This window comes from Rhea americana, unplaced genomic scaffold, assembly GCF_003343005.1.
Source record: "Rhea americana isolate MKP2758 unplaced genomic scaffold, rheAme1 scaffold_104, whole genome shotgun sequence".
Classification (NCBI taxonomy): domain Eukaryota; kingdom Metazoa; phylum Chordata; class Aves; order Rheiformes; family Rheidae; genus Rhea; species Rhea americana.
This window is the reverse complement of record NW_028185084.1, coordinates 242,636-256,236: the sequence shown is the minus strand read 5'-3', so window position 1 is coordinate 256,236 and position 13,601 is coordinate 242,636. Positions and strand designations below refer to the sequence as shown.

General features: G+C 53.5%; 1 protein-coding gene across 2 annotated transcripts in view; it reads right to left on the bottom strand.

Annotated features, from left to right (window-relative positions):
- Positions 1 to 13,595, bottom strand: part of TRIM8 (tripartite motif containing 8) — a 35,217-nt gene extending 21,622 nt beyond the window's left edge. Inside the window, exons 1-2 of one of the 2 annotated variants that reach the window (XM_085307544.1) lie at positions 12,857 to 13,595; positions 11,924 to 12,630 (exon numbers count right to left, since the gene is read on the bottom strand). In XM_085307544.1, coding sequence (XP_085163670.1) covers positions 11,924 to 12,493 — 570 coding nt within the window. In that variant the 5' untranslated portion in view covers positions 12,494 to 12,630; positions 12,857 to 13,595. The remainder of the gene's footprint in view (positions 1 to 11,923; positions 12,631 to 12,856) is intronic. The other variant, XM_085307536.1, reaches the window with a different exon arrangement.
- Between the last annotated feature and the right edge of the window lie 6 nt (positions 13,596 to 13,601).

Here is a 13,601-nt window from a genome sequence, read left to right as displayed (position 1 = left end):
CTCCTCAAAACCAAGTGTCTTCACAGCACACACCGCTTTGCAGTACAGCTCTCCACTTTGCTGGGGTCCACTGCAATCTTTCCTTCCTCTCCTCTGCCTCCTGCATCCCCTTGTTCACCCAACAGCAGAAGTCTCTGGCACACCAGTCCTGGGCTGGATTTCTTTTGTCTCCAAATTATCGGCCCCTCCAGAGGTAAAAGCTCTCAGGATCTGACAGACCAGCTGCGTGGGGCCCAGTGAAGAGTAGTGGGTGTAGGAGAGCTGCAGTATTTGGTTGAGGAGGGGAAATCTCTGATGAGGGAGCCTGGGAGGGTGGGATTGGGGTGAGTGTTTTGGATGCAGCCACCCTCAGGAAGTAACAGCAAAGGACCAACCTCTGCTGCTGTTTTTTAACACGCTGACTTCTGTTCCTATGAGGAAGCCTGTCATTGGTTTTTAATCTCGCTTGGTTACAGGCCAGCCTTTGACATTATTGATCTCAGGCCCCTGAAGCGTCATTTATCTTTCAGGTTTGACTCAGAGATTGGCGCCTGACAGCTCAGACCCCAGCCCGCTCCATCCTCTTGAGGAGCAAGAGGTGGAAACTGCAGTGCTTGAGTACGGTTCTGCTGGTCTGTGCAATTCATGTTTGAGCCTCATTTTCCAGCCCTGAACTCCGAGGATTTCCATGGACGGCCTCTCCCCGCGTGTGCCCCGCAGGGGTGGGTGCAGCTGGCGGACAGGAGCCCAGCAGAGACCGCGGTGCTGGAGCCCGCAGAGCTGCTCTCTCTGGGCCCCACCGCCGCCACGGCACCTCACTGCTCAGTTCCCCAAGCAGGGCTCAGYGTAAGCTGCAGCAGCCCTGAGGAAGCGTGATGGCAGCCGGAGCTGGCATTTGATCTCCCGACTCAAAAATCCAGCTCCTCCTGTCTCCAGCAGATCAGCAGTGCTTTGTCAGGCAGCCCAAGGTGCCTCCAGCGCCTGCTGCTTCCCTCTTCCAGTTTCATTACCCTCTTTTAAAGAGGATGCAGCAGAGACACAAAGGTTAAGGGAGGTGCCGAGGGCAACGCGGGGATCAAGGGGGGGCCGTGTCAGAGAGCACGGCGCAGCAGAGAAGCCATTTCTAGCTGTGACCATACTGCCATTTTCTAGAGCAGAATGACCAGCGGTGGCTGCTCCTCGCCCCGCTGCGCGTTTGCACCCGCAAAGCAGCCTCGCTGCTAGTTTGGTTGTGCGGTAGCTTCTCTGTTACCTGCCTGCTAGCACGGCAGCACCTCCGAGTCAGCTCTCGATTTCTGCTTGACCTTCAAAATGTTAATGCCTGCTCCCTCCGCTGGGCAGAACAAGAGACAGGTTCCCTGGATACACAGCAGCTGCCAGCCAGCAGAGCCGGGATTCAGGACGCCTGGGTCCGCCGCCCGATGGGTTTCCACTCCCGTATTTCCTCCATCTTCCACCCCGGCCGATAGGAATTCTCAGCCTCCATTTTTGGGGAAACACAGTGTTTTCCTCAAATCTCTGTGCTATGATTACATAGCACTGGGCTGGGGGAAGAGACGGAGCTCTTCTCGGATGCTTCCTGCCTTTCTCTCTCCTACAGAGCTAGGCCTTGCATTTTGGGAAGGAGGAACATTCCCAAGGAATGCTCCAGTGGGCATTTTTAATACRTAGATGGTGGTTTTCGCTTGTTGCCACAGTGTTTATTAGTTTATTGCCAAAGCACTTTGATAAATGGAGATTAGCACTGTGTATGTTCATAGGTGATAGCAGGAGCCAGCAGCCAACCTTGGGGAGGATCGAGGGCAGGATTGCCTGGGTGGGGGCACCTAGCAGGGGACCCTGTTCAGCAAGGCACTGGCAGGCGCTACTCACGTGCTGAGACCTGGGGATGAGCACGCGCAACTTCTGACCAAGGGCTTGATGCAGCAGCACCCCCAGGAAGACCAAGCCTGGGTTCTCAGGATTGCTTCCCACATGGCCATAGACCTTCTGAATGACCTCGGGAAACTCCCTCCACCTCAGTTTATCCCAGCTTTAGGGTAACACCTTGATTCTGCTATGCTGATTTTAGGGTGTTGCAGAGATTAAGTTGCCCTTTTTCTTCCCCCGCTGTAGGGAAAATGCTACAAAATCCTTGGCTCGAGGACAGGCCACAGTAATACTTGCTGTGCTCCCATCCTCGGGAGATGCGTGTTTGGAGGGGGTGCTCTTTGCAGTGCACGCAGATTCATTTCTAGCCCTTCACAAGGATGCCCCGTAGTAGAGTTTGCCAGCAAAGCAAAAGCAGGAGAAAAYGGACCCAAAAGATGCTCCCATTCCCCTGCGGAGGGTGGGCAGATCCTGCTCGCTGATTCTCCCACAACCAAACCAGCTCTGATCCAACCAGGGCTCGCCAGGGCTCAGCCACCCAGCTACRACCGCGCAGCCGGCCGGGGAACAGCAGGAATTCTCCCCTGGATCCGGCCACCCCCAGCACCGAGGGGGGCCTAACGCAAGACCCGAGGGAGGCAAGGGAAGGGAGGGAGCGGCGGGCCCAGGGAGCCCGGCGGCACGCTCGTTCCGCTCCAGCCGTCCGCGGCGCCGCGCGGGGCTCTCGCCGTCAGCGCCGGGTGCACCAGGACCGGAGAACAAAGAGAGGCGCCCGCACCGCCACCGCTTTGTCTGGGCTTCACCTGCGAGGAAGAGCGGCTCCCGCCGAGGAGCCGGCGGCCTCGCGCGCGGGCGGGCGGGCGCGGAGAGGGACGCGGCCTGCCCCCACCGCCCCCCCCTTCCCACGCTGCGAAGGGGATGACGAGCGCGGGGATGCGATCGCGTTACCCTCCCTCCCTCCGCCACACACACAAACGCGTTACAGCGCACACCATCACCTCCCCCCCACCGCCCCCCTGCCAGCAGCAACCGCAACCGGGACGAAAAGCCACTGCCACAAAAATATCAAACGACCCCCAACGCGATCGATGCTTGTCTGCGTGTGGCCCAGCACCAAACCCCGGAGCTCAGCTCCGCTGACAGCAGAGCACCGGGACTGACTGCGAGGGAAGGGGGTGGGAGACGCGTTTCCAGGGGACGGGGTTTTAAAGCCACACAATAACTGGCTCAAACAAGGGTTTGGATTAAGCTGTTGTACAGCGAGGGAAACTGCCGACTCCATTAGGATACATGGGATTTTCCTTCCCCCCTCCCTTTTTTTTTAAGTCTCCAGCTCTGGAATGAAGCTTCCAGGTCACCAACACAGGAAAGGAGAATCAGGTGATGCCAAGCAAGCAGAGGATCATGCACACAGAGAGGTGGGTGGAGGGAGGAAAGGACAGATCAGCCTTCCCTGAACCTCCAGCTCGTACAGTCGGCTGGTCTGACAACGTTTACTCATATTTCAGAGAGACACAGCCATCCGGAACGTCACTCCCTGCCAACTGCCTCATCTGGAGCCATCCACAGCTCGGTTGTTTCCAGTTCGCTCCAGAGATGGGCCTCCAAAGCATCCACAAAACAACAAATTGAGAAAGAAAAGGTAAGGGGAAAAAAGAACAGTGAAAGCACCGGAAAAAAAAAACAGGGAGGAGGCAGAGAAATTAATTCTTCTTTCCCCTCGGGTTCTGCTACAACAAACCAGCAAATAGATCATTCCGAATTAATTTGAGGCCTTGCTCTGAGCTGGGAACTTTGCTCATGTTATTGTCACAAGTGAATCACAAGACAGAAGAGGGACAAGCACGCTCCTCTAGTAAGAACAGGCCAAAGCTGTCCTTATCAGAAAGGATGCAGGACTGTGAACCTCTTCCCTGAGTTCACCTAGGAGGCAAACGTAAAATCTCTTGCATGATCCTGGGTCTCACACTTGGGAGATCATCTGTTCCTATTTGGGACGAGGCATCTCTTTCTCCAATTCCCAACTGCGCTGGCTTCTGGCCTCCYGAGTGAAGTTGCCTGCACCAGTTCAGGGCTTACGACACACCAAACTGCTCCCTCCACGGAGGGCTGAGGAGGACAGAGCATCCTCACCCCGGTCTTGGGCACCCACACCTTTGTGCTGGCCCCCACGGCAGCTGCCCCATGTTTTCTACCAGCAGGCAGAGGCTCGATGCAGCAAACTGGGGACCTCAGCAGCTCCGACTCCGCCGAGYCACCCCCCTTGCTCCAGCCAAACCAGCATCTCCTGAGCCTTCGGGCTGCTGATAAACACAGAAAGTTGACAAAGTCACCAGAGACCAGTCCGGATCTACAGTCCTTTATTTTTTTTGAAAAGAGAAAAGCAAGGCCAGACCAGATTCTGCCCCGGAGCCTGCATGGCAAAGCAGAATCTGGCTCTAAGTGTTTATTTATAAATCTGTACATACATGTACATTTGAATTCTGACAGAATTAATTCTGGCATCCAGCTAATTCAAAGCATTCCTCCCCCATCACACTACTGTTGCAGGCCAGCCCAGCACAGAAGCTGATTATAAAATGCTGCACTAGCCAGGCATTTCTGCAAAGGCTTGTGCTATTGAGCATTCAGCCTTTCCTTGCTTGGCTATTTCATTGTTTCGGTGTCGATCCCTCCTCTCTTGCCCTGTGTCTCCTGGTTACTTTTGTCCCTGCTCTGGAAGCACTGCTGCTCTCAGCCCCATTTCAGCTTCAGATTAAAAAAAAAAAATACATGAAATTAAAGAGAAGAAAAATTACCACCATGCACCAGGACTTCCAAGGGCTGTTTAAAAATAAATAGATAGGTAACATGCAAGAAATAGGCCAGTATAGGCCCAGATCTGGGGCAGAAAACCTACGGCCTCCCTCAGAAACACAACTAAGAAATCCCTGTGTGGTCACAGGCTGTCCTCTTGAACAGAGAGGAGAGAGGTCAGGGCAGCCAGCAATGTAAGAGCCTCTTTATTCTTGGGCAGTTGCACAAATCTGATCGCTTGTGCCCTTTGTGAGACATGGAAATCTGCCTTCTCCTCCCACCCCCTCCAGCGGCCTCCGTTCTCTCCTCTGCTTGGAAAGGGGCAGGGGTTCATCTGTGCAGCTCCTTGCAGCGCACCTCCGGAGGTGAAGAACAGAGAAGCAGAGAGGATGTGGCCTCCCTTTCAGCAAGACCTGGYTTGGGCCAAGCATGTGGGAGAGCTCGAGGACAGGGCTTTGCTGGAGCAATGGTGGGGAGAAGAAAGGGAAGAACATCCGTGAGACCTGCATATTCCTCGGTGGACTCACCCAGGCTCCCATGCGTGACACAAAAGGCTGAGGAGTGGAGGAAAGCCAGGGAATGTCACACTGAGTCAAGTCTTTCCTACTTTTCCCTCTCCACCATGACCACAGGCTCCAGAAGAGCTGCACAAATCACACCTGCATGCTAGCATCTACATGACACTTACATAAATATCACAGATTAGATTTAGACTAAGCAAGGGCCTGGGCAAAGTTTATTACATTCTCATCACCAGYCAAAGCTGGGATTGTACCTGCTGGTTCAGAGACCAGACCAGCACACCCCTGTATTAGGGGTGAACTAGAAGTCACCACCAAAGAGAGGGGTTTGAGGCCRAAAGTTCTCCAGCCAGAGCTGTCCAATATGAGTGTGCAAGTTTGGGCCTACCCATCCTCACTTGCAAAATACAGCTAACCCTTATATACTGCAGTGGTGTCACTGGGCTTTAACTTGTTGCCACTCCTTGGAAACAGCTCAAGGTCCTTGGATGAACCTCTCTCTCCTCCTTCCATTTCGCTCTTCTTCAGCGCTCTTCCATGCAGCATCCCCCACTGTGGGAAGAGAGCACTTCCTGCCGCAGCCCCTGCCCTTGCTGGCTGTTGACTCCTACCTCTGCTTTACCAGCTCCATCTCTTCCATTTAAGCCTCTTCCCTCCCGAAGGCATTAAATTGCCTCCCTGCGCCCCCCCCCATCTCTGTTGTCATTTCTCAGATGACTCTATGTAGAAGAATTGTGGCTGCCGGTTTAGAACAAGCAACCACAGACAACTCGATGAGCTAAGGGCAAGGAAAATGCCCAGGCTTAGCAGAAAAGCAGCAGGGAAAAGCCCTTAATCCAAACCTCCGGGAGGCAGGAGACTGTTCCAGTTCAGCCGAAGATCTGGGAGCACTATGACACCCATGGCTGTTTTTCTAGCAAACCCAGATGAGCTTGTAAAGTGTGGCTTGGCCCCCCGAGATCTCTCAAGGGCAGCACAGGTTGCTATCGGTTGAACGTAAATTCTCTGCTGTCCCTGACAACAAAGCACAGCAAAGCTTGACAGATCGATGGCGGTGAACGGCATGGAGCTAGAAAGCAAGGCTAGGTGGGTGCTGGGATTTCTGCAACTGCCCAAGGCCTGAGAAGTCATTACTCATCAAGGCAGTTTGACCAACTGACAGTGTCCCAGGGCACAATAATCAGTCACATTTAGCAGCCTGGCRCTGGAACCACGAGGCCCCTGGGCAAGAACAGGGGGCATCACCAAAGCTAGGGGAGGAAGACACAGGGTCTAAACTGACAAGGGAGAAGAAAAGGGCTGGAGGTTCAATTCCAGGGGTGCTGSAAGATGGAGGGAGCAGGGGGAATTTGACTGCATCAGCCCAGCTTCATAGAACCYGCTGCCAAAATTATTGGGGGGAACCAAGTATGTTTAAAGAGCACCRTGGGGAACACCCGCCAGCCCACACTACCTACAGTCACAAGAGCAAAATTACACCAGAAAACTTCAGCATACGCACTCACAATGCCTCCAACGAACTGCATGCTGCACTTCTCATAAACAAGTCATCTGGAAAATAAGTAAGCCCGTAAAAATCCAGCCCATCGCAAGTTACCAAACCTGTTTCAGAGTAAAACAACCTACAGCAGCTCAAGCCAGGAGCCTGGYGGTGGAGCAGACCCCAGTCTCCCCAGCACTGAGGCTCCCGAGCTCTCTGCTTAACATCTTTAGCATGGATGCAGTGGGAAGATGCAACATGGGACTTCTTCAAACAAGGTTCTCTGGTGTCAGAGCCATCTATCAAAGAAAACCTGGTGGCATTTTCCCTCTAGAGACCTAGACTTTCTGAACTCAACAGCAATCAACTGGGTAGCTAGGAAAAGTGTGTGGCCATCTCTGCACTGGGACGGGTAGCCAATGGTGGCAAAGGGCCAGAGTTTCAGGTACAGACTTGRGATTCATCTCTCTGAGCTTCTACCAGGTGCTCACCTCTCCTTTTTCCCATACTTAAAAAAACACCTGAACAGAGCTTATTTGGGGGACTGTAAAGAAAGTCCAAACCCATTGTGGGCCAGATGCACCCAGAAACCCAATCTCTGTCCCCCTGGATTTGCCAAATGAGTGCTGCTCCACAGTCGGAGCTGTGCTCTGCTCCTGCATACCAGCAGGAGGTCTCTGAATGTTTTCCCACAGGACTCACTCCCACAGTGCGCTTTGTACATTTGCTCCCTCTTCTTAACACAGAGAAATACTGGAGATGCTCAGAACACAGAAATTTTCTCTCAGCTTTATACATTAAAAAAAAAAAAGTGCAGTAAGCAAGGTGCAAGCTATCTCTGTCCCTTGGAACAAAAGCAAAGCGGAAGCAGATCCCCTAACACCCTCTCCACTAGCAGCACTCTCAGTTCCCTATGGGTAGGTGGGACATCCTCAAGCAAGCTTTGTACCTGGCTTCAGGCAACCGTGTCTGATACAAAGAGGGAGTTAACATGGTGGTAACATCCAGCAAATGTTTGGGTGAGCCCATTTTGCATATCAGAAAGCTGCTGCTTTCTGACCTGCCCTCTATTCACAGCAATGTATTCTTTCCCCTCATCTCTGGGTGAAGGAAAAAAAAAAAAAAAAGTAACATACCAACCTCAAGTTGGGATAACTTTCTTTTTCAACCTTGGAAGCAGATTTCTCCATGCCTGAGAATACCAGGCAGGAGGCACATGTCTCTGGCAGGAAAGGCAAAGATGGAAGAAAAAACATTTCATTTTGAGACCTTGACACAAATAAAACGTTCAGAAGCAAAAAGAGGGTGGGTTGTTGGGGTTTTTTTTTTTCCTCTCTCTCTCTCCCTCCTCTAAGCGCTACAAAAACAGGAAACAAAGGAGAAAACATCTCACAAGGGGGAAGGGGAGGTAAGCATTTTACACGCCCACGAAAGAAAGATTAACCACATACTTTATTTACTGTTTGTACTATGGTTGCACCTTTGAGTTCATCCAATCCTGAGTCAGGGCTGTGTGGGTTTGTGCAGCACCTAACACTGAAAGGTCTCTCTCCCCCGAAAAAACCCCAAGTACAAGCCTCCACTTTGGGTAACTACTCCGTGGACACCCCTCCTCCTCCTAYGCCAACCTGCTTCCAGCATTTCGGGGCCAGCAAGAGATCTGCTGTCCAAATTGCTAGCTTACAGCTGACAAAGCAATGGTTCTGTCCCCCAACTGTTTTGAACCCCTCTGCCCCCTTCAAATTGGTCTGCAGGCAGCTGGTGAGACACCCTCTGAAGCGAACTGGCAGCAGGGCTGGTGTATAAGCACTAATAAGGGGAGGTTTCCTTGGAGAACATTTGCAGACTCCCACCTCTCCTCTGGGCTCTGGGGCTCACCTCCGCTGCTGGGCTCGTCTCACATTGCTGTAACGCCTGCAAATCCCCCACACCACATCCCGGGCAGAGGATCAGGCTCCTAGCCTCCAAACTTTGACTCATTTCTCAATTAAGAGCTTCCCAARCACGAGCTCCAGAGACACGCATGGAACAAATCTCTCATGACCATTTGCTCCCGGGGCCTCCTCCAGATCTCACAAGCCCAACATTACTCATTCGCCCCTGTCACACTTATCACCCCAGCCTGGCATTTCTCGCCAGCCCCAGCCTTCTGGCGATGTGGGGGCTTGCCGCATGCGGCAGTCCTTCCCCAGGACGCTCAATGAGCATATTCACCCGCGTCGGATGAGCAAGCAGGCAGGAATCCCGGGCCCGACTCCTGCGCGCAGGGAGCTGCTGCTGGCTGAGCGCGCGCAGGACGGTACATGCACGCGGCCTAATTTGGGAGCTGACACGGCCACATTCCTCTCCGGGACCAGCTCACGCGGCTCCGTGAGGGGCGGATTTTAAACAGAGCCCTGCCCAAGGCCACACAGCGAGTGCAGGGGAGATCCGGCAACTCGTCAGTGGTTTTTCCTTGACTATTCCAGCCAGTTCGCAGAGAAACTGAATGAATTACGGAGGAATCCTTCAGGTAGACCGTTTCCCAGCCTCAAGCTGTCCTCTGTTATTCCAGCACCTAACCTAACCACAAGCACCTACCTTAACCACGAGCCCAGTGAGAACAGACAAGCTTATTACTGCAGAGAAGGGAAACTAAGATAACAACCATGGAGGTGCTAAGGGATTTGGCCAAGGTCATGCAGTAAGTCTGCAGCTCTGCTATACGGCCCAACACCTTTGCTGCCTGGCCGCGTCTCCTACGACTCCACATCAGGGCCAAAATTCAGCCTAGCCGGTAGCAGTTACGTGCCAGGCCATTAGCGGCACGTATCCGCAAGGAGCAGTGAACATCCAGCCATAACAACGGCAACAACAACAACAAAAATGCAGCGAGAGTGGGAATAGATGAGATCGAAGGGTCCTGGAAAAGGACCTGGAAAAATACTTCAGGTCCCTGGTTAATGCTCCCGGGAAATACACACACAGGCAGGCCTGTCCCAGCCCCACAGAGTCCTCCCGGGGTGGCTCTCCACCCTGGCAGAGAGACACAAAAATGACCTCCTATAAATAGAAGCAGAAAAGTGCTTCTCAAAAAGCCTGGCTGGGTCTTTCCCCTTCCAGCGTGTGTGGTGGAGCTGCTGGCACCTCCATGGAGGTCTCTGGTTTTCCCCCCCAAAAAAAAACCTGGAGAGGAAAATAACCTTCCTGTTAGCTCACACTGGCTCCTCACTGCACGGAGCCACCTCCCCCCCTCCGAGGCCTGGCCATCCAATTGGAAAGTAATTATACTGCAATTTTTATTTATGACTCTTTTTTTAATTGCTAAATGGTGACTCATTTTGGCAACATTAAAATACACAGGAAATCATCCCCATTTTACAGTAATCACCATTCAATTCATTGTTAAATATTTATTCGTCAGACTAGCACTGGGCCTCTTCCTAAGGGTCTAACCGAGAGCCTTGGGGCAGCTGGGACGGGATGTGATGGCTGGAGGAGGCCAATGGGGTTACAACAAGGCTGCCTGTGGGGTGGTTAAATGCCCACCAATAATTTCAGGGTCTGGAGCCAGGGGTGAAAGCTCCTGCCAGATGGTCCAGCCACAGGCTAAATACAGGCTTACTTTCCCCCAAGCCAACATTGTGCCCCACACTGCTTTTGGGACGGCACAGGCCTGCACACCCTCTCCTTAGAAAACCCCATTATTTGGCCAAAACCCAATCCTGAGTCCCCACGAGCAAGAGGTCCTGCTTCCCCCCGCGCAGGGGGCGAGGCTGGGAATACGCTGTCTAACACCAAGCTCTGCCAGCCTCAGAYCTCACTGGGAGGAAAGGGAAGGCTCACGCTAGGCTTCAGCAGAAGGGAGGAAGGCGGTGGGAAGAGGCAGCAGCAGCCTGACGTTCACCAGGCTTACAATGGCCGGGGTCTGTGTCCTCGCGGCACAGCTTTGTCGCCCCTGGGAGTGAGCTGCCTGAAACCAGATTTCAGGGAGATTCAACCTCCAACGCAGGCAGCTCTTCCATCTCGCCCTCCAGCGAGATGCCCTTCCTCCTGTGCCCACCAGCTTGCCCTTGCTCAGCATCCAGGAGAGGACGAGGTTTTTGGAAGGAGAGGCTCTGGAGCAGAGGACACAGCCAAGCTGCTCTCTCTGCCGCTGGTTTTTAGCATGTTCCTCCTAAAGCCRTCAGCTGGCCCTGCTTTGAATCACAGTGGGGCTGTTCCCAGGCAAGAACCAGGAGAAATTGCTCCTCCAAATGCCCCCTGCTCTTCACCTACATCGGGCTCAGCTCTCTACCCTTCCCCGTTTAGCTGCATCAGTGAGAGACACTGCAACCGAACCGAGCGGATGCAGGTCCCACGGCTGAATGACTTCAGATCAGACGCCTCCCAGCCTCGACGCCCCTTCCCGCAGGAACCCTTCCCCCACAGGGCAGGGAGGGCCGGAGAACAAAACCCCCACCGCAGCTGCCTCGTCACCGTTTGGCAATCGCTGGTTTTCCCCGTCTCTCCCTGTCGGAGCTGTAATCTAACATGTCTGCTGCTGCTCACTTCCTCCTTTCCACCCCAGCACGGCCGAGGGCACCGGCAAGGCAGGGGGAACAGGTCGTTATGTCAAAGGGTCAGCTGCACGCTCAGCAAGGAGCAGCAGCAGCACCAGGACGCGTGTTGTGCAGGCCCTGCACAAACCCAGGCCTCTCAAGAACGGCCACRGAAACCAACACGGCCCGGTACAGAGCGGAGGAGGCAGAAAACACCTAGGCGAGCTCAGGCCGCTGCTATCAGACACCGCATCGCGCTCCCTAGCAGAGACTCGCCACACTCTGCTGGAGGCTCCTTGCCAACCTGACCGCTCCACTGCGGGGGGAACCTCTTGAACCCCTTTCTGGCCAAATCCTGCGCTTGGGAGCAGTCTCAGCAAGGGGAGGGTGGCAGGCGGGGAGACGGGCTGCTGCACTGGATGAGGTTTTAACTCCGCACAGAAGCCTGGAAATTTCCCGAGAGGCAGCTCATGGATGCTATTGCCAGCAGACCCACGCCAGCCCCAGCGCGGGTCCCGTGGGCCAGCAGGCGTGCCCAGCTCCGTCCCRCAGCAGGCACAGGCTCAACCAGCCTGCAGAACGGCTTGGTGGGCCCCCGCCGACCCGCTACAGCGCRGACGCTCTGGCTGCTCTGAAGGCTCCTCGGGGCAGAGGCCTTCCAAGCTGCAATCTCGCGTGGCGGCCGCGACGTCGACCCGCAGCGAGCCCGGAGGGGAGGGAAAAGGGAGGACGAGCAAGACCAGAGGGGATCGACTTACCCTGATCTCATTGCGGCGGATCTCCACGTCACAGACCGAGTGTCCCTGGTGGGCCCCGCTATAGTAGCAGCAGAACTGGCACACGGCCACTTGCTCAGCTTCGCAGTGGTACAGGCGGTAGGCGTTGTGCTGGGGGCAGCTCCAGGCCCGCACGTCGTCCGCCTCCACCAGGAGGTGCCCACGGGCCGTGGAGGGCTGCTGCAGGTGGGTCTGGACGTGGGACTGGCAGCACGGGGCCTCGCATCTCAAGCAGATCTTCTGGGCCGGCAGCGGGGGGCCGCGGCGGCAAAAGACGCAATGCAAGACGGAGGGGGGCTTCTCCAGGTTGAGGGAGTTGAACTTTTCCACGATGTTGGTCAGCTTCAAGTTCTTCTCCAGGTTGGGCTTCTGGTTGTACGCCTGGTTGCACTCGGGACACCGCACCAAGCCCGACTCCTTGGCCCAAGCCTCCCCGATGCAGCCCCGGCAGAAGTTGTGCTTACAAGGAAGCTGAACCGGCTCCACAAAGACATGCAGGCAAATGGGGCAGATGAGCTCCTCTTCGAAACAGTTCTTCCAGTTCTCGGCCATTTCTGCTGGCAGGAGCTGGCGACTTTCCCCCCTTTTAATCTTTCAGTTTGGTCTACAGATGGGCACCGGGGTCTTTTCTCCCTGCAACAGGAAGTCTCGGGGTGAATCGCTGTTCCCTCCCTCCCCCTTTAGGGCACCTAATAAATAAAAACCGCAACAGATTTTAAAATTAAGAATAAAATAAACCACAGAGCAGCATTCTAGGAATCCCAGAAAAGCAAACCAACATCCATGTCATTTCACTAAAAACAATTTAGCAGTTTAGGAAAAAAAAAGACATAATATTCCAAGATTTACAACCCAAAGTCTTAACAACCCTTAAAAACAATTTCTTTTGATCCCAGAAGGTGAATCAAGACTTACCAAAGGTTGAAAAAAATCCATACAAAATCCAGTAGCAGAGTCCAAGTTCCATATAAACCTCCTAAATTTAGCGCTCCAGATTCGATTTTCCTTTTCCCAGGTTTGCAACTGACATTCAGTATTTTAAAGGGACTTTTGTCCCCCACCAACCTGGCTAACAGCTGAGAGAACACACTCGCTCAGATTTCTTTTTTTTCTGATTTTATTATTATTTCTCCTCCCTTTCTCCCTGACGGGAGTTCAGATTGAGAGTCTTTTAAAGGAAACAGATCAAAGGGTTAAGATTCAAAATGGGAAAAGGAGGAAGATTAAAAAAAGAAAAATAGCAACGATGACGGTGATGAAAAACCGAATTCTCTCAACGGCCCCAAAGATTTGCCTCTAATCCGGCAGAGCGGAGTGGGGGGGGGGAAGAAAAAAAAATATCAGAAAGGAGGAAAAAAAAAGACAAGACAGAAGGAAAAAAATGGGAAGAATAAAACCTCTCGCCTGCTTCAAAATTGTGAGGTCTTGAATGGGAGAGCTCAGAGGGAAGACAGGCCAATCATTCAGATGAAATTCCAGCCCCGAGCCCGAAGCAACCCTCCCAATCTCTCCCTCCGTTCATAAATAGGAATGAAAAAGAAAATGGGCTTCGCAGAGGGAGGGAGGGAGGGAGGGAGGAGGGGGAGAGAGGGGGAGAGAGAGAGAGAGAATTTAAATCCTATGAAGCAAAAATCAACCTGCTCTAAATTCTCACGAGGGG